General features: G+C 43.6%; 1 protein-coding gene across 1 annotated transcript; it reads left to right on the top strand.

Annotated features, from left to right (window-relative positions):
- Positions 1-8,907: 8,907 nt before the first annotated feature.
- Positions 8,908-16,455, top strand: LOC146336567 (parvalbumin, thymic CPV3). The gene is made up of 4 exons (XM_084818473.1): positions 8,908-8,968; positions 11,798-11,930; positions 14,029-14,138; positions 16,430-16,455. The coding sequence occupies exons 1-4, from the start codon at positions 8,908-8,910 to the stop codon at positions 16,453-16,455; spliced, it is 330 nt and encodes a 109-aa protein (XP_084674599.1).
- The last annotated feature ends 7,127 nt before the right edge of the window (positions 16,456-23,582 follow it).

The following is a 23,582-nucleotide window of genomic DNA, read 5'->3' on the forward strand; positions in this document are numbered from 1 at the left end:
CCCATGCCTTCCTTTTTGTAGCTGTCTTGCAGAAGAGCTGATGAAGGGGGGAAAATACAGTCTTTGACCGTTGGAACAATGCCATTATATTTTTGGAGGATTTATTACTAGGGTGTGGACTAAAGCCAGAGCTGACAACATCCTTGCTGAAGATCAAAGGTCTGGATCTGGTCGGTGTCTGGATGGAAGACCGCCTGAGAATCCCATTTGTGCTGCCTTCCTTGGAATCCATGGAAGAAAGGTGAAATATAAATGAAATTAACTAATATCAATTAACAGCACGTGGCTCCAGATATCATGGCTGGTAAACACTGATAAATCTGCCCTTTGTAAATTTGCCTACTCCTTTTTAAAATTCATGAAGCTAGCTGCCATTTGGATGAATATGTCAATTTCAGTTTCTTGTCGTTTCTTATTTTTCCAACTTCAGTTCAGATCATCCCAAACTTCGAGAATTTTCCCCATCTTAAATTAAGTTCATCCTGAATTTTAAGAATTAAAGTTCTCATGAAAATTCTCATATTTGTGTATGCATCTCTCTGAATACATACATTTTTTGTACACAATTTTGCCTCACATCCGTTGCAAACCATTTTCCTAACACAATGTATTCTTGAATGTTGCATTCACTAATATCTCCATTTTTATGTCCACTTTTTCAAAATAAACACGTTTTTCTATGCATTTCCTGATTGGAAAACTCCATTCAGAGAAGTACAAATTTTGAAGGATGACTGTGGTTCACATAGTGGTTCAAAAGTGTGAAATTAGGTAAATTCACATTAAAATGTGAAACAAATGAATTTCTCCCTGTCCCTACCTGCCATCACCACATTTTGTGGTGATCACTTAAATATACATTCTATGAATAAATAACTCATTTTTGTTTGTCATGAACCGATGAGCAATCCATTTTTTAACAATGCAATGGTGAACCTAGGTCATTTTGGTCTCTGGACATAATGGTCTTAAAGGATCCCCTTTAAGCAAATGTATGTATTACTTCAATTGTGAAATAAACAATTAACATCTCTCTTCTTCCCTCCCTCCCCCCCGCCCCCATTCCATGCTTTCCAACTGCTTCTACATTCCTGATATACTAGAGCAAAAAACAAAACACACATAAAAAAATCCTAACTGGTAACCCTGATAGATAAATAAATAAATAGAAATCCTATGAGCATGTACAGTTTCACATTTTAAAGTAACTTACAGCATAGCACCATAATATTTATTTATTATTTCATTTCTATCCCGCCTTTTCCCATCTTGCAAGGAGCCCAAGGCAGCTTACATGATTGTCCTGCTCCCCGTTTTATCTTCACAACAACCCTGTGAGGTAGGTTAGGCTGAGAGTCAGCAACTGGCCCAAAGTCACCCTGTGAGCATTGTGGCTGAGTGGGGACTAGAACCAGATCCTCCCAAGTCCCAGTCCAACACTCTAACTACTACACCACACCGCCTCTCCACACTGCCATCATGACTAGAGAAATAAAATGGCATTTGCTTCTGCGGCTCTGATAATAAACACATTTTCTTGGAAATAAGCACCACCCTTGTCATAGAAAAGGATAATAATCATCCGTTGAGCATCTGTAACCATGTGCATGCCAGCCCTGACTACAAAATATTTTTCAAAATAAGAAGGCAGAAAGGATGCTGTAGTGAGCAGCATCTGCTTGGAGGGTCCCGGCATGCCCGTGGCAGCCCAGGTGCTATCACAAGGCCTGTTTGCCACTCCCCCATCACTTGCCACTCTCTAGTGGTGATGTAGGCCCCCTGTGGTTGTGGGGCCCGTGACATCATCCCCAAGGTCCAACCTAGCAGCACCATTGCACAGTGCTGCACCAGCAGCTTCTTCTATTCACTGGGCTCCCTGCATTTGCAGTGCTATATTTTTTAAAGATAATGACCAAGAACACTGGAACTCTAGAAGATGAGCTGATAACAATATACACAGCTGGAGTCTTTTCTCTTGACTCACAGCTTCTTAACCTATTCTTGAGAGTGATTTTCTAAAACCCTTAATCATCCTCTAACCTTTAGGGCAGACTTATTGTTAAATTAACAGAGAAAACCTGAATAATTCAGCAATCGGGAGATCACCCTGCCTGATTACGCCGCTGACAGCAAGAAACATCTTTAGTCAATTGCATGGAGGATCAAGGTCACTAGAGAGTGTTACTGTCATTGGCGACACTCTATAACCTGTTTAATGATCATCATAATAGAGACGGGTATACCAAAATGGTAGCAACAGCAGCAGAATTGCCTTATATATATATTGCTTCAAGACTGTGCACCAAGTGATGTTAAGGGCATCAACTGCTGGAATTGTTGTGCTACTAATAAAATGGTACTCTCTGGCTTTGACCTTTTCATAGGCAGAAGGGAGGAAGCTCAGGCCAGGAAGACTGTGCCATCAGCTACTGGAGGGACCATCTATAGGAAGGGTGGGGAGCCTCAGACCTGCAGCCCAAAACTGGACCACTTTGGGTTGAAATCCAGTGTTCCAAGGTTCTCCATATGGCCACAACTCCTTTTCCCCGATCATTGGTAGCTTGGTTGTTTCATTTCCCCACTCCCAGCCCCATTCTAAAAAGGTTGAAATGCCTCTCCTAAGTTATGAGCAGTGAGAGCTTTAAGGGCAGATCGCCTTCCCCCGTACAAGCCTGTGCAAGCATTAAGATCATCACAAGAGGTCTTGCTGGTTGTACTACAACCTGCAGATTACCATCTTCCAGCAACCAGCAAGTGGGCCATCTCCATAGTGGCAGCCACCTTATCTAAAGATATTTGGGAGGCACCAAACGTAGCATATTTTAGAGGCCAATTAAGGACCTGTTTCTTTACCCAGGTCTTCCTTGAGTGAATGTGCTGCCCAGCCTGTTTGTTCGTAATTATGGTGTTGTATCGGTTTTAATTGATTTTAATCTTGTTATTTATGTTTTCTAGAAATGTTTTAGCCATTTTTATGTATTTTCATTGTATTTGAATGTATGTTATAATGTATTTTGATGAATTTTGGATTTTCTTATGAAACACTTAGAGGTATTTTTAAATATGTTCAGTGGTATATAAATCTACAAAACATTAATATTAATATTAATATTAATAATAACAATAATAAGCTAAAATATGCCAACATTTTGCCACACCCCTTTTGCCTTCGGCTCCACCCATCCCTGGAATGTGGCCCCCAAGAGCTTTCACCCAAATGGAATTTGGCCCTTGTGCTGAAAGAAGTTCAACACCCCTGAGAGGACGGTTGGGGCAGCCCTGGCAGAAGGCAGAAGAAAAGAACCCAAGGCCACGGAGGTCATGCCCTCAGCCCCTTCAGGGGCCTTCAGTCAGCCTGAGAGAACTGTGTTCTGTTTATTTACTGTTTGGTAACATTTATTGTAGTGCCGCCTTCCTTAGCCTGGAGCCCTCCAGATGTGTTGGACTACAACTCACATGAAAATAAGATGTTTCATGCTAAATCAGACCAAAGTCCAGCATTCTGTTCACACAGTGGCCAACCAGCTGCCTATGGGAAGCCCACAAGTAGGGTGTGAGTGCAATAGCAGCACCCCCACTCATCTTCCCCAGCAACAGGCATACAGAGGCATATGGCCTCCGATACTGGAGTAAAAGTAAAAGGCAAAATATGTTTAAAGGCTTATTTTAGATGTATAGAGAAATTCTTGTGATACAAAATGTGACCCTACCCAATGTGTAGTGTGGCCACTTAGGAATCACCAAAAAAGAGGAAATCTATCACCAAAAAAGGACAAAAGAGGGCAATGATTTGCATAAAATTTGCATATGCTAATATATGTGTGTATGTATATATATATGTGTGTGTATATGTCTGTGTTTGCAAATTTAGAAATAATTATTATAATTTAAACAGGCATGCAGTACATCTCACCACACCGTGAAAGACACTGGATGGAAATCAAATCCAAAGGTGTTTGGCTTATACAAATTTCCAAAGGTGTTTGGCTTATACAATTGTTCTCTCTTTATGCTCCTCTGGCAGCCCTTCAAATAGAAGACAGTTCTCTGTAAAAGAGGACACATGGCCACTCTACCTAAGAACAGCTCTTGCATTACTTTATAATGCAAAGTATTTTGGGGTGGCTTGGTCTTGAATAGGCAATTAAGACCCATTCATTTTATGAAAGACCTATGGTGGAGATGAAACATAAGCACATACGAACATAAGAAGAGCCATGCTGGTTCAGACCAAGGGTCCATCTAGTCCAGCATTCTGTTAGACAGTGGCCAACCAGCTGCCTACAAGATACCCACAAACAGGATATGAGTTCAACAGCACCCTCCCGCCCATGTTCCCCAGCAACTGGTGTACATAGGCATGCTGCCTCTGGTACTGGAGGCAGCACATAACAACCAGGGCTAGCAGTCATTTATAGCCTTATTCTCCATGAATTTGTTAATCCCCTTTTAAAGCCATCACTACATCATGTAGTATATTCCAATTACTATACTACTAAATTACTACATATAGTAAATTTACTACATCATGTAGTAAATTTGGTAGTAAATTCCATAGTTTAACCATGCATTGTATGTAGAAGCACTTCCTTTGATCTGTCCAGAATCTCCCACCATTCAGCTTCATGGGATGACCCAGAATTACTTCAGCCCCACCTACCACTGAGATGCCGCTCCCAAGGGTTTCTCCAAAATGGAATTTGGCCCTTGGGCTGAAAGACGTTAGACATCGCTGAGGTAGGCCTTTGCTCTGATCCAGCAGGGCTCATCTTTTGTTCTTTTGATCTGTATGAATGGTCTCCTACATTGCCAAGTTTTGTGAGTGACAACTGCTTAAGGAACCCAACGTATTTGAAGTTCTGATAGTCAAGTGTATGTAATTAAGATGCCCTTTTATTAGTGGCATTAGCCCCGGATAATTTCATTAATTTTAATTAAGGCTAAGAAAGCAATACTTCAGATGAAGGGTGCCATTAATTAATTAATTAATCAATTAATCAATTAATCAATTAATCAATTAATAAATAAATATCAGTAACTGTAGATTACCACCTGTATTGCCTTTGTTCTGAAATGCAGTTCTTTCTTGCTTTTGTAACCAACCTTTCAGATAGGATTAGTATTACTCTGGGCCTCCGTATTAGATTTCAAACTTAAAGGGCCCCATTCTTAATAGCCGCTGTCCAGGGACATCTTCTCATGTTCTTAGCTGATCTCATTGCCTTTTGACTATGCAGTTCAAGTTGGTTATTTAACAGTTTCCAAAATATATGCTGAGGAAAGGGATTAAACAAGATGTATTTTATACATCAGAGACCTTTACTAGCCATGTAGGTGTTTTCCAGAGTCTTTACAGCTTTAGAAATCTATCTGTATATTGTACTGGTGCATCGTTAAGCAGCAGGGGGAAATAGATGGGGTAGTCTGTTTCCACATTAATTGCTGTTCCATGCTGTAGAAATAACAACTATTCCAGGTTTCCTCCCTCAGTTTCTTTGGACCATTTTCAGTGCTACCTTTGGATATGATTCTTCAGGAACTTGTCTTAAGACGAATGCAGATGTCACCTGGGAAAGTTTACACGTGTGTCCCTTTTGCAGCAAAGACTCCAGAAGCCAGCCAGGAGAAACGATGTCCATGTGTGAAGTCTGTACACATCTGAAGAAGTATATCTCAGAGATTCAAAATACCCTAATACAGAATCAACTTACTAGTAGGGATGTCGGAGAAATCTGCAACAGAACCAAATAGGTTCAGATTTTCATGAATCCAACCCAGAGATTCCACAGTGGACCAGCTTTCCCCTTGTCGAGCAGATTCTGCCAACTTGCAGACTGATTTTCTAACTTTCCCAAATTTTGCATAAATTTTGTCATAGAAAAATATGCCAAAAAAAAATTAAAACAGCCAAAAATGTGCAGGTGCAGAAAGAATGGAAATGCACATTTTGGGGGAATTCACGCATTTTTACAAATGTGAATTTGTGGACATTTGGAAACAAAAAAATCTGATTTCATCACTGGGTGGACAATGGAATGAAAGGTGCCTGACAATCCACTAAACACAGATGGACTGAATTTTTCACAATCCGTACATCCCTATCTACTAGCAACATAACTGTACTGGAGCAAATTCGATGCATGCATAGTGGCAGTTGTTAGCATACCAAAGAGAGATGGAAGAGGAAGCAAGGCTACTCATTCCACCAGACCTGCTGAAAGGCTATTTCATTTGCATGGCATGGCATTTTATTCTTTTAAATAGTTGTATTGTATTTTATATTTTTAATTGTTTCTATGGCATTTTAGTCTGTTGGTAATCCACCCAGAGAACTTTGGTTACTGGATGGATTAGAAACGTAACCAATAAATGCAGTAATGGAGCAATCCTATGGACCCCAGAAATTATCTGAGAAGCCATGGGATACTGGGGAATCCCCCCTCCAAGCTGGAGACAGTGGTTTGACCTCGGAAGGGGGAGTGAGAGATCCAACACCCCCACCCCTCGCAGCAGGTAGGGCTAGGAAAGAATCTTGCCTGAATCCTTGGAGAGAATTGCTGCCAGTCAGTGTCAGCAATACTAGGCTAGATGGACCCAGGGTCTGACTTCATATAAGGCAGTTCAGGTCAGTTATTTCACTGTTGAGGTTATAGTTCAAGTGAGGGGACATGGGGTGAGGCAGCTGGCTGAAATCGGTCTGGGACAGAACTGCAGGTCCTGACCCAAGGACTGTGGTCTCAGTTTCAGGACCATGGAGAGTGATCCTGCATCCCTATGTACAATGGTGGGGTGGAGTGGGGTGGAGTTGACTTTAAAAAGTGATGTGTGAATTGCCCCTTGTACACCACCAACAACAGCCCTATTAGAATTACTCCCATTTTTGCTGTCATCAAAGGCATCGCATTCCCCCTCTTCCTTCCCCAAGACAGCATCATCATTTAGGAAATGGCTTGTAGTAGAAGCAGACAAGGAAATGAAGCTCTCTGAAGAACGTTGACCCCAAACAGTATCAGCCCTACTGACAGGCTAGCTTTGTTAGGCTGACATGTTGTCACTTCGTACCCTTCGCTTCCAACTTCCTTCAAAAGGATCCGCAATTGCAGGGGGAATACATACTATGATCTCAGGGGAAGATGGGACCGGCTTATCTCAAGGATGTTGGTTTTCAGCTAGGGTCCTTATCTGAGGCCTCAAGGCCATAAACTACTCAAGGTCATAAACTGACCTATAAGGGAGTGCAGAGTGGCAAAGTGTGAATCATACCATCCCTTCTTCTGAAGGGAGGGTAGGAGAGTGGTCAAGTTGAACTGGATATGGTAAAAAGCTAAGAGGGGCTGACCACTCTGAGTCCTTTGTTCTCCATCCGGTCTGGAGGAGGTGTGCAGGTTGACATGACTTTTTGATAGGAGGGACCCTTACAATTCAGTTAAGAAGCATAGACCACTTAGTAGATGTCTTGTTTTTAGCTGTACTGGGTTTCCAATCGCCGGTTTGTGTTTTTGACCCTTGTAACTTTCTTACCGTTCATTCTTCCCTCTTCCCCTTTCCCCAACTTGTAAATAAACTATCTACCTCAAACTCTTTTGTGCTGCTATTTTTCACAGTGCTGAATCCTGTGCAGTATCTGGCCGTGTTACCAGGCCATCTAGCTTGGCTGAACTCAAGTAGTAGAATCGGAGCCCAGGGGGCCACTCACCTAGGAGGTTCCTCCGAGTCTCAGGTGTGGAGGCCTCAGGAGGTGGTGGCAGCAAGTAAATTGTGACTGGTTGAGCCACATTGTTTCAGCCTTCCTTTACAGCCATGCTCAAGCTTAATTAAAGTCAATACATTTATTTATTGTCAGGATGGGAGAGCCTGCCGTTCTATCTACTATATTCTCCTTGGGTATAAATAGAAGGGGGAGAAAAAACCCAGTTCATTAGTTAAGCAAGACATTTGAGCAGGGTCTCAAATTGAGCATCTAATCCATGAAAAGGTAACCTAAGTAGCTATTGTCACCTTTTGAATCCTATATAAGTTAGGCAGACAACTCTGAGCCAAAGGTACAATTTTTGCCTGACATCAGTTCAGCTCTTTTTTTACCTTTCCTCTTCCCTGTTCAGGGAAACCATTAAGGTGAGCCAGATAAGAGTTTAAGGCTGCAATCCTATATTCACTTACCTGGGAGTAAGTCCCACTGAAATTAATAGGGCTTACTTCTGAGTAGACACTCATAGGATTGTGGTGCAAATGCCTTTGCCGAGCTGACTAGGTAGTAAGTATATAGCTGCCTTTTTAGATGGATCTGTTTATTATCTCTTCACCTGTTAACTTCTTCCCTGCTTGGAGAAACCATAAAAGAGACAAGCCAGCTAATGGACCAAAGGGAAGAAATATCTGTGAATAAGTCAAAGCTTCCTATCCAAGATGGAATTATTATCTATTATTTACCTGCTATTGTCCATATGACAGATGAAGCTGGAATGATTGGCTATTTTAGTGAAAATATTCCACCCTTTCATTTTTCAGCCTGGATGCTTTAAAAAAATTCTGTTATTATCTCTCTGAAAATCTCATTTCTTTTTATACAAACATATACATTCCATTGGCATTGCTGTGAGTACTTCCTTGTTGCTCAGAAGATAAATGTAAAATCAAATATTGAGGTAGGCCAAAGTTAAAGCGAGTGGGAAGGGGGGACCATCTTAATGTTAGATATGAGAACAAGATTGAGCCAAAGAAGGTTAATCTGATTGTGTAGACATCTTAAATTTAAAGACAGAGTAGAGATAAATCGATGTTCTTAAAAGTCCAAAGTTCACTGGTTGTTCTTTCTTCACTTATACATCTTTGCATTGCTTGGATGAAAGGATGATTTCACTTGCCTGTTCTAGTTCTTTGCCTTATTTTCTTTTGGAACAGATTAATATGAGTATCAGTGACATCCTCAGCCCTTCTGATATTGCTGCTGCACTCAGAGACTGCCAAGGTAAGAATGTCTGTGGAACTAAACTAAGGATACGTCCGGAGGAGGCTTTTATTGTGCGGTTCCCTTGCCTCATTCACAGAATGTTATGGGGGTTCCAGATAGAAGACATTGTCATCTTCCATTTGCAATCCATCTTTTTTCTTACCACAAAAAGGTGGGTGTGGGGAGACAGAATAGTTGCGCAATGCCTTCTGATTGGAGTCATCCATCTGCGAGTACTTACCCTTTGCCACGCTGGATCAGACCAAAGGTCCACCTAGTCCTAGATTCTGTCATCAACAGTAATAAGGGTTAGGCACAACTGGAGAACATCCAGGATAACCCGACGGAAAAGAGAGAACAAGTCTGAGGATGCAGGTAAACAACGTTTTATACTTCAAAATAGTCCAATGCATTTTGGCGCTGTGGCATATATTTCTGGGCTTTCTTTGGGGGCTATAAAAATATGGACAAATATGACACATTGTATTGCAGGCTGTTTACTAATTTTAAGCAAGTACACAGAGACATAGTATTAGCACACGTATGTAGACTGACATGATATTTTTAAATGTTCATGTATATAAATGTATATTAATGTGTTGTATTGTCCATATTTTTATAGCCCCTGAAGAAGGCCCAGAAATACATGCCACAGAGCTGAAACATGTTGGGCTACTTTGACGAATAACATTTTATTTTTCAACAGTAATAAGCTTTCCATTCTTCTAGCTTTTCTAGAAGATTTCCATCTTCTAGAAGGTTTCCATTCTTCTAGCTTTTCTAGATTGTATCCATGCATCAAGTCAGATCATCAGAAAACCAATTATTTGGATCATTTGTCTATCTCCACTTAGGAATGCTTTTACAGAATTAAGACTCAACGTTATGCCCTCTGCTTTCTTAGAAGCAGTCATAAGAAATTATCATTGGAACAGCATGCCTGTGCTTTCGTAAAACTGTTACTGAGGAAATTGCCCATTATGTTACCTAGTGTCCTCTTTATAAGGATCCACATGAAAAATATTTTTCTAAGTTTAGGCTCAGGAAGAATTTTGTTACAGGTAGTGAATCTATCTGTTTCTGCTGTTTGATAATAAAAATCATGTTACTTTGCATGATTCTGTATTTGCGCTGGTGGCCAGGAAACTGAGAGCTAAATTGGTTGCTCAGCTCTGAATTTCTTTCAGTTTATATTATGGCTTATAGCCAAGGGCACAACCCTATGCATGTTTAGACAGGAAAAAAGTCCTACAATTCCCAACATGCCCCAGCCAACATGGCTGGCTGGAGGGATGCTGGGAGTTGTAGGACTTTTTTCTGTCTGAATATGCATAGGATTGCAGCTTAAACCATAAAATTATGACTATACATAGTCAGGTTTTAATCCTTTCCCCCCTCCTGCAGTCCCAATGAAAATACGACACACACACCCCACACACACACACTGCTATTTGCTCCAGTAAGGAAGTTCCTATTGATGCCAATGACAGCTTTCCTTTCAGGGAGAACATCAGTTGAGCTCGGTGGAGGATTTGTGTCAGGATCGTGGCACAGGAGAAAAGACTGAAGTCCCCTCTCCAAATGCAGCAGTATTGATCCTGATTGATACCCCCTTACAGTTGCTGTATGAGAGAGAGAGAGAGAGAGAGAGAGAGAGAGAGGAAAACAGATAGATTAAATGCTATCATACATTTAACATAGAGATGTACAGATTTTGATAAATCCATTCCATCTGTGTTTCGCAGATTGCCAGCTATGTTTCATTCCATTGCAAACTCATTGATGGAACTGAATTTTTATTTTAGGGATGTACAAGAATTTTGTTCCTTTTGTGCTAATGAGCATTCACACTAATGTGTTTTGGTGCAAGTGCAAATGAGTGCTAATGCACTTAGCACAAGTGCAAAATTGCCTAAATCTCTCCCCAGAGTAAAAAGCCGGTCTGCAAGTTTGCAGAATCCATGAGACTTAGGAAAAGCCAGTCTGCTGCAGAATTCACAAGTCGGATTTGTAGAAATCTGAACTCATTTGAATCCATTGCGGATTTCTCTGACATCCCTAATTTAACATGTTGTCTAATTAGGACGACAGTGATCTCATTAAAAGCTCCAATCTCATAAACCTTTCTTCACAGAAAATATAATGAGTTAAGGAAACATATACTATTTGCCTGTAGTTCTGATTATATCAGCATTTCCCAGTCTTTTAGGCCATTTTTACATTGTGATATTCATGAAAAGCCATAGCTCAATGGTAACATGCCTACCTTGACTGCAAAAAGTCCCAGGTTCAACCCCCAGCATCTCCAGGTAAGTCTGGGAAAGAACCCCTTCCAGTCAGTGTAGACTAGCCTTCACCAACCTGGTGCCCTCCAGATGTTTTCAGATTCTTCTCCTGCCAACTCCAGCCAGCATGACCAATGGTCAGGAATGCTGGGAGTTCACATCCAAAACATCTGGGGGCACCAGGCAGTTTATCAAAACTTGGTTTATCAGAACTATGTTCTTTTAAAAAATATATTAATTATTTTAACATGGTGTTTTTATTCATTTATCCTGTTTGCTGTTCACCACTCTGACATCTTTGGATGTGGAGCAGTATACAAATATTGTAAATAAATAAATATAACATAACATAACATAACATGTTTCCCTTAAAAATGGCAATTGCTGCACATCTGGAAGATTGCAATTGTTTACAGAATCAATTATCTACTTCATCATTCCCATTCAATAGCCACATTTGGGGCAGGAGGAGAAATATCATTTTAAGCATAACCTCTCACTAACATGCCACTCTTCAACGACTTCCACCTGGGTAACAGTGGATTTTTTTCCCCTGTCTTAGCTCCAGATAGTTTCAGCTACAAAAAATTCTTTCAGATCAGCGGCATGTCCAAAAAGAGCAGCACCCAAGTCAAGGAGATCTTCCGAATCATAGACAATGATCAAAGCGGCTTCATTGAGGAAGATGAACTCAAGTGAGGATCCCCACCCCTCACAACTCTCTTTCTCTTCTGACTTTTGAAGTGGTTTTAGGCTGCAGTCCTATGCACTCTCATCTGAAAGCAAGCCCCATTGAACACAGTGAGACTCAGAGGAGGCTGGAGGTTCTGATTTCAGGGGGCTGTGATTCCATTCTGGGTTTTAGTCAGAACCAGCCCAAACTCTGAAGGAGCTAACCCATGTGCTAACCTCTTTAACGAGCTTCCGCCGCACATTAAAAACGTGGTTGTTCAGGCAGGCATTTGGGGTGGGTTAGGGTATTTTTAGAAAATGATGTTTTTATTGTACAATTTTATTGTTTTAAACTGTTCTATTACATACTTGTACATCGCCCAGAGTGGCTGGGTGACTAGCCAGATGGGCAATTAATAAATTTAATAAATAAATAAATAAATAATTTCCACTGGTGGGCCTTGCTTCTCTGGGCAAGCATGCATAGGGCTGTACTGCATGTCTTGAAAGCACTCTTACCTGGGACCAAGCCCCATTGAACACACTGGGACTTGCTTCACCAGGTAAGCTTCCATAGGGTTGCATTGTATCTCTCAAAATGTTTTCTTCTGGGAAGCAGCTGAAAGTTAGAGCCAATGTGGTGTAATGTTTAGAGGTTTGGACTGGGACTCAGGAGACCCAGGTTCTAGTCCCCACTCGGCCAGTCACTGACTCTCAGCCTAACCTACCGCACAGGGTTGTTGTAAGGATAAAATGGAGAGGATCATGTAAGCCACCTTAAAAGAGGAGAAAAAGTTGGGGTATAAATATAATAAAATAAGATTAATACAGTTCATAATATCATATAATAAAAATATAATATAATAAAATAATAAAGAAAACAATAAAGAAAATGAATAAATAATAATAATAATAAATAAAATAAATATAATAAAATAAGATTAATAGGGGGAGAAAAGGTGGGATAGAAATATAATAAAATAAGATGAATAAGGGGAGAAAAGGTGGGATAGAAATATAATAAAATAAGATGAATAAAGTTAAACTTTTCTCCTGTAAAACCCAGTTGTCTTGACTTTAAATGCCATTCCTGTTGTGAGAAATCTGTAGATGAAAAGGAAGGCAAAAAAAAAAAATCTGTTTGTTTTGATTTACAGCCCAACTTACGGGGTGTAACAACTTTAGCCTTGCTCCTTCTGGTGGCTGCAAACTAACCACTAGGTCCAATTTTCTCTCCTGCTCCCCACAGCTTCTTCGAGGGCAGGGAGAGATCTCCTAGGCAGCTTGGGGAGAAACCTTCATGTTGTCCCACTCAGACTGGCGGTTTTGCTGAGTAGCTTGCCAGACAGACAGGCGTGCCGTGAAATGTTCCCCAACTCTGCTCCATAGCAAAATAGTACAATAGAACTCAGGTCTGGGATGACTAGAAGTCCTTCTCCAGGAGCCCCCACCAAAGGAAATGAGGTGGGTGGCTACCAGGAAGAGGGCCTTTTCTGCTGTGGCCCCCCGGCTGTGGAATGAACTCCTTAGAGAGGTTCGCCTGGCGCCTACGTTGTTCTGCTTCCGGCGCCAGGTGAAGACCTTTTAAGTCTCCCAGTATTTTAGCATTTTAGCTTCTTAAAATTTTAGCTCTGGTGTTTTAAGTCTGTATTTCAAATCTCTGCATTCCTGCTAGGTTTTATTCTGGTTGTACTGTTATACTGTGGTTTTAAGCTTTCATTTTATATATATATATATATATATATATATATACACTGTGCTTTGTGGTTTTAATTTCTGTGAACCGCCCAGAGAGCTTTATTCTGGTTGTACCGTTATACTGTGGTTTTAAGCTTTCATTATATATATATATATATATATATATATATATATATATATACATACACACACACACATACTGTGCTTTGTGGTTTTAATTTCTGTGAACCGCCCAGAGAGCTTTGACTATTGACCGGTATAGAAATAAACAAACAAACAAGCAAATGACTACCCTGCCACCATCTTCCCCTTACCACAAATTCCCTCCCTGCAACAATTGCTTTGGTGGAGAAGGGAGGCTGTGAGTCCTTGCAGCCCCCTCCAATTTGTTCTTTGTATCACTTTTTCCCTTCCCCTCACTAGATATTTCCTCCAGAGGTTCGAGTGCGGAGCCCGAGTGTTAACGACTACAGAAACCAAAACGTTTTTGGCAGCGGCAGACCATGATGGAGATGGGAAAATTGGGGCTGAAGGTATGGACCCAGTTGAGTTTGAGTGGTCCAAGATAGGTGGATCTCTGCACTCAGCTGTGTGATGAGGGAGGCAGCTGGGAGGTGTCTGACACCCTGTGCAGAATCAGTACTTAGGACCAATACCCCAACAATCTAATTATAAGAGCTTTTCCTTGTTGGGAGAGGGACAAGGCCTGAGGAAGAGGCTGGCAGTCTGGATGGGGAACCCCTGCGGGCCATAGTTTGCCCACAGGCCAGAAGTTCCCCATGCCTGATCTCAGGGCTGGCCCAAGACATTTGCTGCCTGAGGCGAAGAACAAGATGGTTCCCACTCCCATTCCATGTACAAAAGCCAACCTGACTACCAGACGAATCTTACTTTAATACTGGGGATGGAACATCCTCCTCTACTCCATCTGAAGGCAGCTGGCTAGCTTAGGGGCCGCACGCAGGGCAAGCCATGTGGCCCACAGTTCTCTCCCCTGACACTTTCCTGCCGCCTCCCAGCATCTGCTTCCTGAAGCAACTGCCTCACTTTGCCTAATGGTAGGGCCGGCCCTGCCTGATCTAATAGATGGTCTCTCGAGGAAGGTGGCTTCTCTTCCCTAATGCTGGCTCCATTATGCAAGTGTTATTCTAGAAATGGGTTCCTCAGCGAAATCACATTTTCATGGAGCTCTTCATACTCTGCCCATTCCCTCACTGCACCAGGTCAAATGGCCATGCTTGCCTGGGCTTGGACTCTTGACTTCCAGGGAAAATGGCCACACATACAGACGCTTCTGTTCTCAATGAATGGGGGCAGTGGGGAGTAGCCATGCAGTTGGAACGTGCTTTCTCGTGGCTGTTTAAGACCACGAAAGAGCGTGCACACTGCTACTGCTTCTTCTGTGGGAAGGCAAGGAGCTCTGTCAAGATCCCTCCTCAGTGTACCAGGCCTAGTTTCCAAAAGACAGGCAGCATCAAAAGGGGAAGATCACTGGCTGGCCCTGGGGAAAAACTGATGAACCCTGGATATAAGATAGGACAAGCCATTTCTTCTGTGCCCTGAAGGCCTTGGCTGGGAAATGTCCACGGGGTTCTGTTGAGAACATAAAAAGAGTTCTGTTGGGTAAATGTCATCTAGTGACTAGTGATGCCAATGGAAGCTGCTGCTTCTTTCTTAGCTGAAGGAAGGAAGGAAGGAAGGAAGGAAGGAAGGAAGGGGTAGTCACCTCCCCAACTATTTTAATCCTGATGGGAATGATGGGAGTTGTAGTCCAACACATCTGGAAGGCACCAGGTTGGGGAAGGCTGGTTTAAATTGTACCTTCGTTCCTGCAACGTGTGAAATGGCAGGCTGTGATGCATTGCATGGCATCTGATTGTTCCTGTGTTCATGAGTGGCTTAACCTTAATGGATGAGGATATGAAGGGGGTGTGTGTGTGTGTGGTATGGATATATTTGAATGGTGTCTGTGTGTGTACATGTATGGTATGGATATATGTGAATGGTATGTGTGAGTGTGTGTGTGTGTGTGTGTGTGTGTGTGGATGGTATGGGTATATGTGAATGGCGTGTATATGTGTGTAAATAGTTCCACACATTGATGGCTCTGGCCCTGCCTGCCACTGGCATGCAGCTCCTGAAACATTACTCCAAGTGAACGTGGCCCACGGTGAAAGAAAGCTTCCACCCCCTGATCTAGTCCAGCATCCTGTTTCCAACAGCAGACAGCCAGATGCTTCTGGGAAGCCGACAAGCAGGGCCTTAGGCAATTACCCTCATCCACTCTTGCCTCTGATCTGGTATTCAGAGTTGCTTCTGAATGTGCAGGTTTCATTTTGCTATGATGAGTGCACTTGCTGTAGATCAGGGTACAGAACCTCAGGTTCTGCAGGGCAAATCTGGCCCTCCTGCGGTTCCCCAGAAGGCCACACCTCCTGTCCCCCTGCTCGCCAATTGTGTGGTGGTTTTCTGGCTTTTGTGTAGTTTTTGCCCCATTCTAAAAGGTTGAAATGCCTTTCCTAAGGCTTAGCTACTGGCAGTAAGGGCTTTAAGATGAAATATGCTGTTATTTTTTGTATTTGGTCCCACCCCTTTACCTTTGGCCCCACCCCATTTTGTCTTCAGCCCCGCCCACCATAAGAAAACAGCTCCTGAGAGCTTCTCCAAAACTGCATTCAGGTCTCAGGCCAAAAGAAGTTCAGCACCCCTGCTGTAGATAGACCTATCCCCCGTGATGGCACCTAGTTTTTGCATGTTATAATAACCAACTATCTGCATTCTACAAAACAATGTTGCGAGTTACGTTTTCCTCCCTTTGGTGCAGAATTCCAGGAAATGGTGCACTCCTAAGGCACTGAACATGATCGCGCATGACGGAAGAACTGGTGCATCTATAGGAGGCACTCCTCCCAAAGCATGTGAACCCAGGAATCCTTTGTTAATTTTGTTTTTGTCTTGATGGTGTGTTACTCGTTATAGATTTAATGAGGTACTGCTATACTTGTTAATAAAGGTGATGTTGTGCTGGTGTAGACCTGGTCATCATCTCTGAAAATTAGATATATTTTTCTCACTGCGGTCCTGTGGCTGAGCTTATCCTTCTTCTAAGCCAGGGGTGTTGAACTTCTTTCAGCGTGAGAGCCAAATTCAGTTTTGGGAAAGCCCTCAGGGCTGCATTCTGATGGCAGGCAGAGCCAAAGGCAAAGATCCGAGGCCAAAAGACCAACATATTTTACCATAAGGCGAGGGATAAATGAGAAATTCACTTTGTTTTTGATCAGGATTTACCCAGTTTGCATTTTCCGGACCAAACACGGACTCGAACACCATCTGTGGTCGAGGTCAGTACATTTCCACGTTTGCAATGCAATTCACTGATGCACACACCCCAAATAAAAACACGTGCATTTGACAGCATGCACAGATTTGAAAAATGTGCATGAAAATGCATACTTGTGAAAAATGCACACAAATACGCTTTAATTAATGGCAGAAGAATGTGTACATTGCAAAGATGCACACTACTGATGCATGCATTGGGGAAAATATGCATGAAAATACACAAGATTTTCATGCAAAAAAAGAGAGAAAAGCTTGGAATCTGATATGGGCACGAGACGGAAGAAGCTTCGAGGTGGAATTTGGAGAATTTCAACGAGCTCAAGTTTTGCTGATTTGTACATTCCTACTTAAAGCTCTGCCTGCAAATAACCAAGCTTTAGGAGAGACATTTCAACCTTTTAGAATGGGGGGAAAATGTACATAAGGCAAGAAACCATTAAATGATTGGTTGGAGGAAAGGGGTGGAGCCAGGGCCAGGAGGTGTGACCATCTGAGGAACCTCCGAGGATCAGATTAAGGTTTAGTTACTGGGCAGTAAGAGCTTTAAGGCTCAATCTTATGCATGTTTAGACAGAAAAAAGTCCTATGACTCCCAGCATGCCCCAGCCAGGACTTTTTTGTATGCCTAAACGTGTATAGGATTGCACCCTTAAGCTACAATATGTTGGTATTTTTTCTATTTTTGGCTCCACTCCTTTTGCTTTCAGTCTTGCCTCCTTTACTAGATCAAAGGCAGGATGCCTACCAAACTTTTGAAGCATTTGTATGGGAATATCTGCCAGCAATATTGTCACATAGTCCCTCCAATGTTAGATCCCCATCTTCTATTGAGATGTTCTCATGGTGCAGCAATTGTATAGCTGAACAAGTCTTTGGAATGGGTGGACCATGAGAAAGGACTTGTTCATACTTGATGCCAAAACATGCACTGGAGTCTCCCTCAGGTTTTCTGTGAGCTTTTCTACATGAAGCATTTATTGTGCACTCATCATTCCTTATTCACAGTTGTTTACAGGTTCTTTAGACAATGTTGTTTCACTTCTGTTTTTTAAGAGCACATTCCTGAGTTTTTTTAGAGTGCCAAAAATGGAGTACTCTTACTGAAAATGAAAGAAAGGGTATCCTCCTACTTGTGTAATAGCATTATTCCATATACCACAGCGCCACCTAGAGGTTATGTAGCAGGAAAGCAGGAAAGGAAAAGCTCTTTGCGTAGAGCTCAGAGCTCAGTTCTGTGATTAAACTGAAAGTAGATACAGTGGATTAACAGCCTCGTGCAGAAAAGCTCTAGATCACATATAAATACCTGTTAATGCAGGAAATACAGAAGGGAAATTGCATATACAATGCAACCTGTGTAGAGCTGGAAAAAGTGCAGAAAGGGGCAACTAAAATGATTAAGGGGGTGGAGCATTTCCCCTATGAGGGAAGGTTGCAACAGCTGGGATTGTTTAGCTTGGGGAAAAAAGGACGGTAAGAGGAGACATGATAGAGGTGTACAAAATTATGCATGGTGTGGAGAACGTGGACAGGGAGACATTTTTCTCCCTCTCTCATAATACTAGAACCTGGGGTCATCCCATGAAGCTGATTGGTGGGAGATTCAGGACAGGTAAAGGAAGGATGTCTTCACACAGCGCATAGGTAAATTATGGAGTTCTGAGTTCACTACCACAAGATGTTTTGACAGCCACCTATTTGGATGGCTTTAAAATATGGTTGGACAAATTCCTGGAGAAGAAGGCTATCAGTGGCTACTAGTCCTGATGGCTCTGTGCTACTTCCAGTATCAGAGGCAGTATGTCTACATACACCAGTTGCTGGGGAACATGGGCAGGAGGGTGCTGTTTAACTCACATCTTGCTTGCGGGTTTCCCATGGGCAGCTGATTGGCCACTGTGTGAACAGAATGCTGGACTAGATGGACCCTTGCTTTGATCCAGCAGGGCTCTTCTTATGTTCTTCTTATGTTGTTTTGGCACTGGGATCAGATTAAAACAAAGCCGATCTAAGCTCCACAATGTGGAAATGCCATAAGAGCTTCAGGTGTGCTCTTCACATTTAGAACTGAAGGGATTTTGTCAATTAACTGGTGCAATTAACTGATTAACATCTGTCTTCATTTGCATCCACCTAATTGAAGGTAGAGTCTAGTGGTGTGCCTATTTGTCAGCTTAAGTTCACCCATTCATGAGCATTAAAAATACATCTGCAAGTCTGTTCCTTCTTGTATGGTAGAAGACAGATTTCAGAAAACCTACGGGGAAGTTGATGATCTGGAGAAGAGCCCCAAATCAGCAACCTCTGAAACTTCTCTGAGGAAGTCTCCAGATACTATCTCTGCCACTGTCCCAGAAAAACAAGATCTAATATTCAACGGCACCTCCAACTATATATGCAACACAATGCAGCGCATGTTTATTGAGAAATAAGTCCCATGATATTCAATGGAGTTACGCTTAAGTGAGTGTGCATAGGATTGCAGCCTCAAGTAAGCCTCATTGAATTCAATGAGATTTCATTTTTTACAGTAGGATTGTGCTGTACTTTTTTTAGGCATTTTTCATGGAAGTGCACATCTCTACCATAATTTCACAAGGCCTTACTTAACTTTGGGTTAGTTCAACACAGGGGTATCAACAACCGTTTCATACATAATCAGAAGGATGATGTTTGAATGATAGGGCTTCAGTCGCAAACTCAGTGCTAAATATTTTGGAGAGCAACAGAAGATACTTCAGGAATCCATTCCCTTTTCGCTAGAGGCATCTACACATACCCCAGAATACTCATATGGGGGGAAACCAGTAAACCCTCGACATAATCTTTTTCCTCTCCTCCTCCCAGCTGCCATGTTTATCTATGGCCACCTTCCCCAACCTGAAGTCCTCCAGATATTTTGGACTACAACTCCCATAATCCTCAGCCACAATGGCCAATTGGGTGATAGGAACTGTAGTCTAACATCTGGAGACCACCAGGCTGGGGAAGGCTAATCTACCCCCTATTAGTTCAAGAACATCATATTTATACAAGTGGGTTAGTGGCTGGCTAATGGGTGTCCTGTCCTAGTTTGGCATAGGGTTCCTAGGGGAGACTGGGTTGCAGTGGTGGTACTGCTTGGAAAGACTGTCTCACGCCTGGCACAACAAGGTCCTGTCCAATGAGGCAAGGTCAGGTTAGACAATGCAGGTTCCCAACAGGCAAAGCAAGGTCTGTCAGAACCCTGGACAGATCATTGGCTGAAACTCACCCATAAAGAGCAGTTGTCTCAGCAATATGTAGAGGCCTTCTGAAGCCTGGAAAGTCTGGACCTTCTGTTAAGTCTGCCCCCCTCTGAGGAGCTGTCTACTTCTTAAAAGGCCATTGTTTGATTCTGCAGCTGCTGGTTTCTACAGTGTGAAGGCAGTGAGGACTGCATTGGAGGGGGCCCCTCTGAATATGACGAGTCTATTAAAGCTATATCCTCTGACCTGGAAGGTCCCAGAGTAGCAGATGATGGGTTACTGGATGAAGCCTCCTCAAGCCTCCTCTTCTAAGCCAGAGGGGGTATCCAGGATGGAAGACATGACACTGGTCAAGGCAGGAGGTGAAGTGACTTACAGCCTCACTCAGTGCCTTAAAGATACAGATGTGAACTCTGGGCAAGCATAGAATTATAAAATCAGAGAGTTGGAGGGGGGATGATCTTGGAAGCCATCTAGTCCACCTCCCTGACCAATGTAAGAAATCCCATTAGGGGATCCCCAACAGATAGCTATCCAGCTTCTGCATGAAGATCTTCAGTGAGAGAGAGCTCACCCCCACCTCCATGTTAATTGGATCCATTGCTCTTACTCTGAAGAAGTTTCTTGTGATGTTCAACTGAAATCTACCCTCCTGTAACTTAAACCCATTAGATCTGGGGCAGCAAAGAACAAATCTTGGTCCTTTTCTATGTGTCAGCCCTTCAGGTATTGGAAGAGTATTATCATGTTCCACCAACTGTGTGTAGATACCTCCTGATCCATCCTTCCTATTCCCCCTGCAGCACATATTTTTACCATCCTCTTGGAATATTAATAGCTCCCAGCCTCTGTTATCTTCGTTGTTTATACAACATACCAAATCATATATCTGGGAGTACAAAAGGCAGCAACAAACACATGAGAATGCAAGACTGCTCTCCCACAGCCAGGGCCCTAATTTATTTTATTTATTTATTAAATTTATTAATCGCCCATCTGGCTGGTCACCCAGCCACTCTGGGCGATGCACAACACACCATAAAACAATTTAAAACAATAAAATTCTACCATAATTTTTTTTAAAATACCCTAACCCACTCCAAATACCTGCCTGAACAACCATGTTTTTAATGCACGACAGAAGCTCATTAAAGAGGGGGCATGACGGAGTTCCTTAGGGAGGGAGTTCCACAGAGCGGGGGCCACCACAGAAAAGGCCCTCTCCCTCGTCCCCACCAGTCTAGCTGTCCTGGCTGATGGGACAGAGAGAAGGCCATCCGAGGCTGATCTTGTTAAGTGGCCTGTCTGGTGTTGCTGGAGGCGCTCCTTAAGATAGGCTGGGCTGGAACCATATAGCGTTTTAAAGGTCAAAACCAACACCTTGAATTTGGCCCGGAAAACAACTGGTAACCAGTGCAACTCCTTCAGCACTGGAGTGATGTGATCTCGCCGGCGGCTGCCTTTAATCAGGCGAGCCGCCGCATTCTGTACCAGCTGCAGCTTCCGAACCGTCTTCAAGGGTAACCCCACATAGAGCGCATTACAGTAGTCTAAACGAGAGGAGACCAGGGCATGTACTACCGATGGGAGCAGATGGTCGGGAAGGAAGGGGCACAGCCGCCATATCAGATGGAGTTGATACAGCGCTGTCCGGCTCACAGCTGACACCTGAGCCTCCATGGACAGCTGGGAGTCCAAAATGACCCCCAGGCTGCAGACCTGGTCTTTCAAGGGTAGCCATACCCCATTCAACACCAGGTCAACATCCCCCTGCCTCCTCTTGTCTCCCACCAAAAGTACCTCGGTCTTGTCAGGGTTCAGCTTCAGCTTATTCCTCCCCATCCAGCCACTCACCGTCTCCAGACATTTGGACAGGGATTCTACGGCCAACCTTGGTGAAGATTTGAATGAGAGGTAGAGCTGCGTGTCATCCACATATTGATGACACTGCACCCCAAACCTCCTGATGATAGCCCCCAGCGGCTTCACATAGATGTTAAATAGCATCGGGGAGAGGATGGAACCCTGTGGCACCCCACAAGTAAGTGGCCACGGGTCCGAAACCTCCTCTCCCAGTGCTACCCTCTGGTACCTGCCAGAGAGGAAGGACCGGAACCACCGCAATACGGTGTCTCCAATGCCCAACCCCTCCAGGTGGTCCAGGAGGATACCGTGGTCAACGGTATCAAAAGCCGCTGAGAGGTCGAGGAGAACAAGGAAGGAGCATTCACCCCTATCCAGAGCCCTCCTCATATCATCCACCAAGGCGACCAAGGCCGTTTCTGTCCCATGCCCAGGCCTGAAGCCCGACTGAAATGGGTCTAGATAATCGGTTTCTTCCAAGTGTGCCTTCAACTGCACCGCCACCACCCGCTCAATCACCTTGCCCCAAAATGGCAGATTTGAGACTGGGCGAAAGTTGTTCAGAACTTGAGGATCCAAGGAGGGCTTCTTTAAGAGCGGTCTTATCACTGCCTCCTTGAGGGCTGATGGCATCACTCCCTCCTCAAGGGAGGCGTTCACCACCGCCTTGATCCCCTCACCCAGTCTCTCTCTGCAGCTCGTAATGAGCCAAGATGGGCAAGGATCAAGTAAGCAGGTGGTCGGCCTTACAGATGAAAGCACCTTGTCCGCTTCATCAGGAGGAAGAAGCTGGAACCGATCCCACAAAACTGGTTTGCCACAGGCCGCCTCTTGCTCACTAACTGTATCCACAGCATGCGGAGTAACACTCCTAATCTGATCAATTTTATCTGCAAAGTGCCTTGCCAAGGCCTCACAGGAGGCCTTAGAATGCTCCAGTGGTTCCGGAGCCACAGGACCGACCAGGCTCCGGACCACTTGGAACAGCCTCCTGGGACAGCACTCTGCAGACGCGATGGAGGCAGCATAATATTCCTTTTTTGCTGCCTTCACCGCCACGTGATAGGCTGAAGATACAGCTCTAGCCCGTGTCTGATCGTCTTTGGAGCGAGACGTCCGCCACCGGCGCTCTAGCCGTCTCACCTCCTGTTTCAGACCTCGTAACCGCGGATTGAACCATGGTGCAGTCCGAGCCCTGTTCAGGGGGAGAGGGTGTTTCAGAGCCACCCGATCTAATGCCCCAGTGATTGCGACATTCCAGCCACCCACCAGGGTCTCGACTGAGTGGCCGTTGGCATGCCCCAGAGAATCCCCAAGCGCGTTCAGGAATCCATTTGGATCCATAAGGCGCCTGGGGCGGACCATTTTAATAGGTCCTCCACCCCTGCGGAGGGGTTGTGGAACCGAGAAGTCCAACATCACCAGATAGTGATCTGACGGGTGGTGGATATACCCCCGACTTCCACATCACTCCCCACTTCTCCAGAAACAAACACAAGGTCTAGTGCATGACCGGCTACGTGGGTGGGCCCAGTTCGAATATGG

Source organism: Heloderma suspectum, chromosome 12, assembly GCF_057233095.1.
Source record: "Heloderma suspectum isolate Gila_16-S chromosome 12, 16-S_ref, whole genome shotgun sequence".
In the NCBI taxonomy this organism is placed as follows: domain Eukaryota; kingdom Metazoa; phylum Chordata; class Lepidosauria; order Squamata; family Helodermatidae; genus Heloderma; species Heloderma suspectum.

Excerpts from the sequence above, each read along its gene's own strand:
- LOC146336567 (XM_084818473.1), top strand. The coding sequence starts at position 8,908 with ATGAGTATCAGTGACATCCTCAGCCCTTCTGATATTGCTGCTGCACTC. Across the intron at positions 8,969-11,797 it reads TGCACTCAGAGACTGCCAAG|CTCCAGATAGTTTCAGCTAC; the intron begins GTAAGAATGTCT and ends CCCCTGTCTTAG. Across the intron at positions 14,139-16,429 it reads TGGGAAAATTGGGGCTGAAG|AATTCCAGGAAATGGTGCAC; the intron begins GTATGGACCCAG and ends CCTTTGGTGCAG.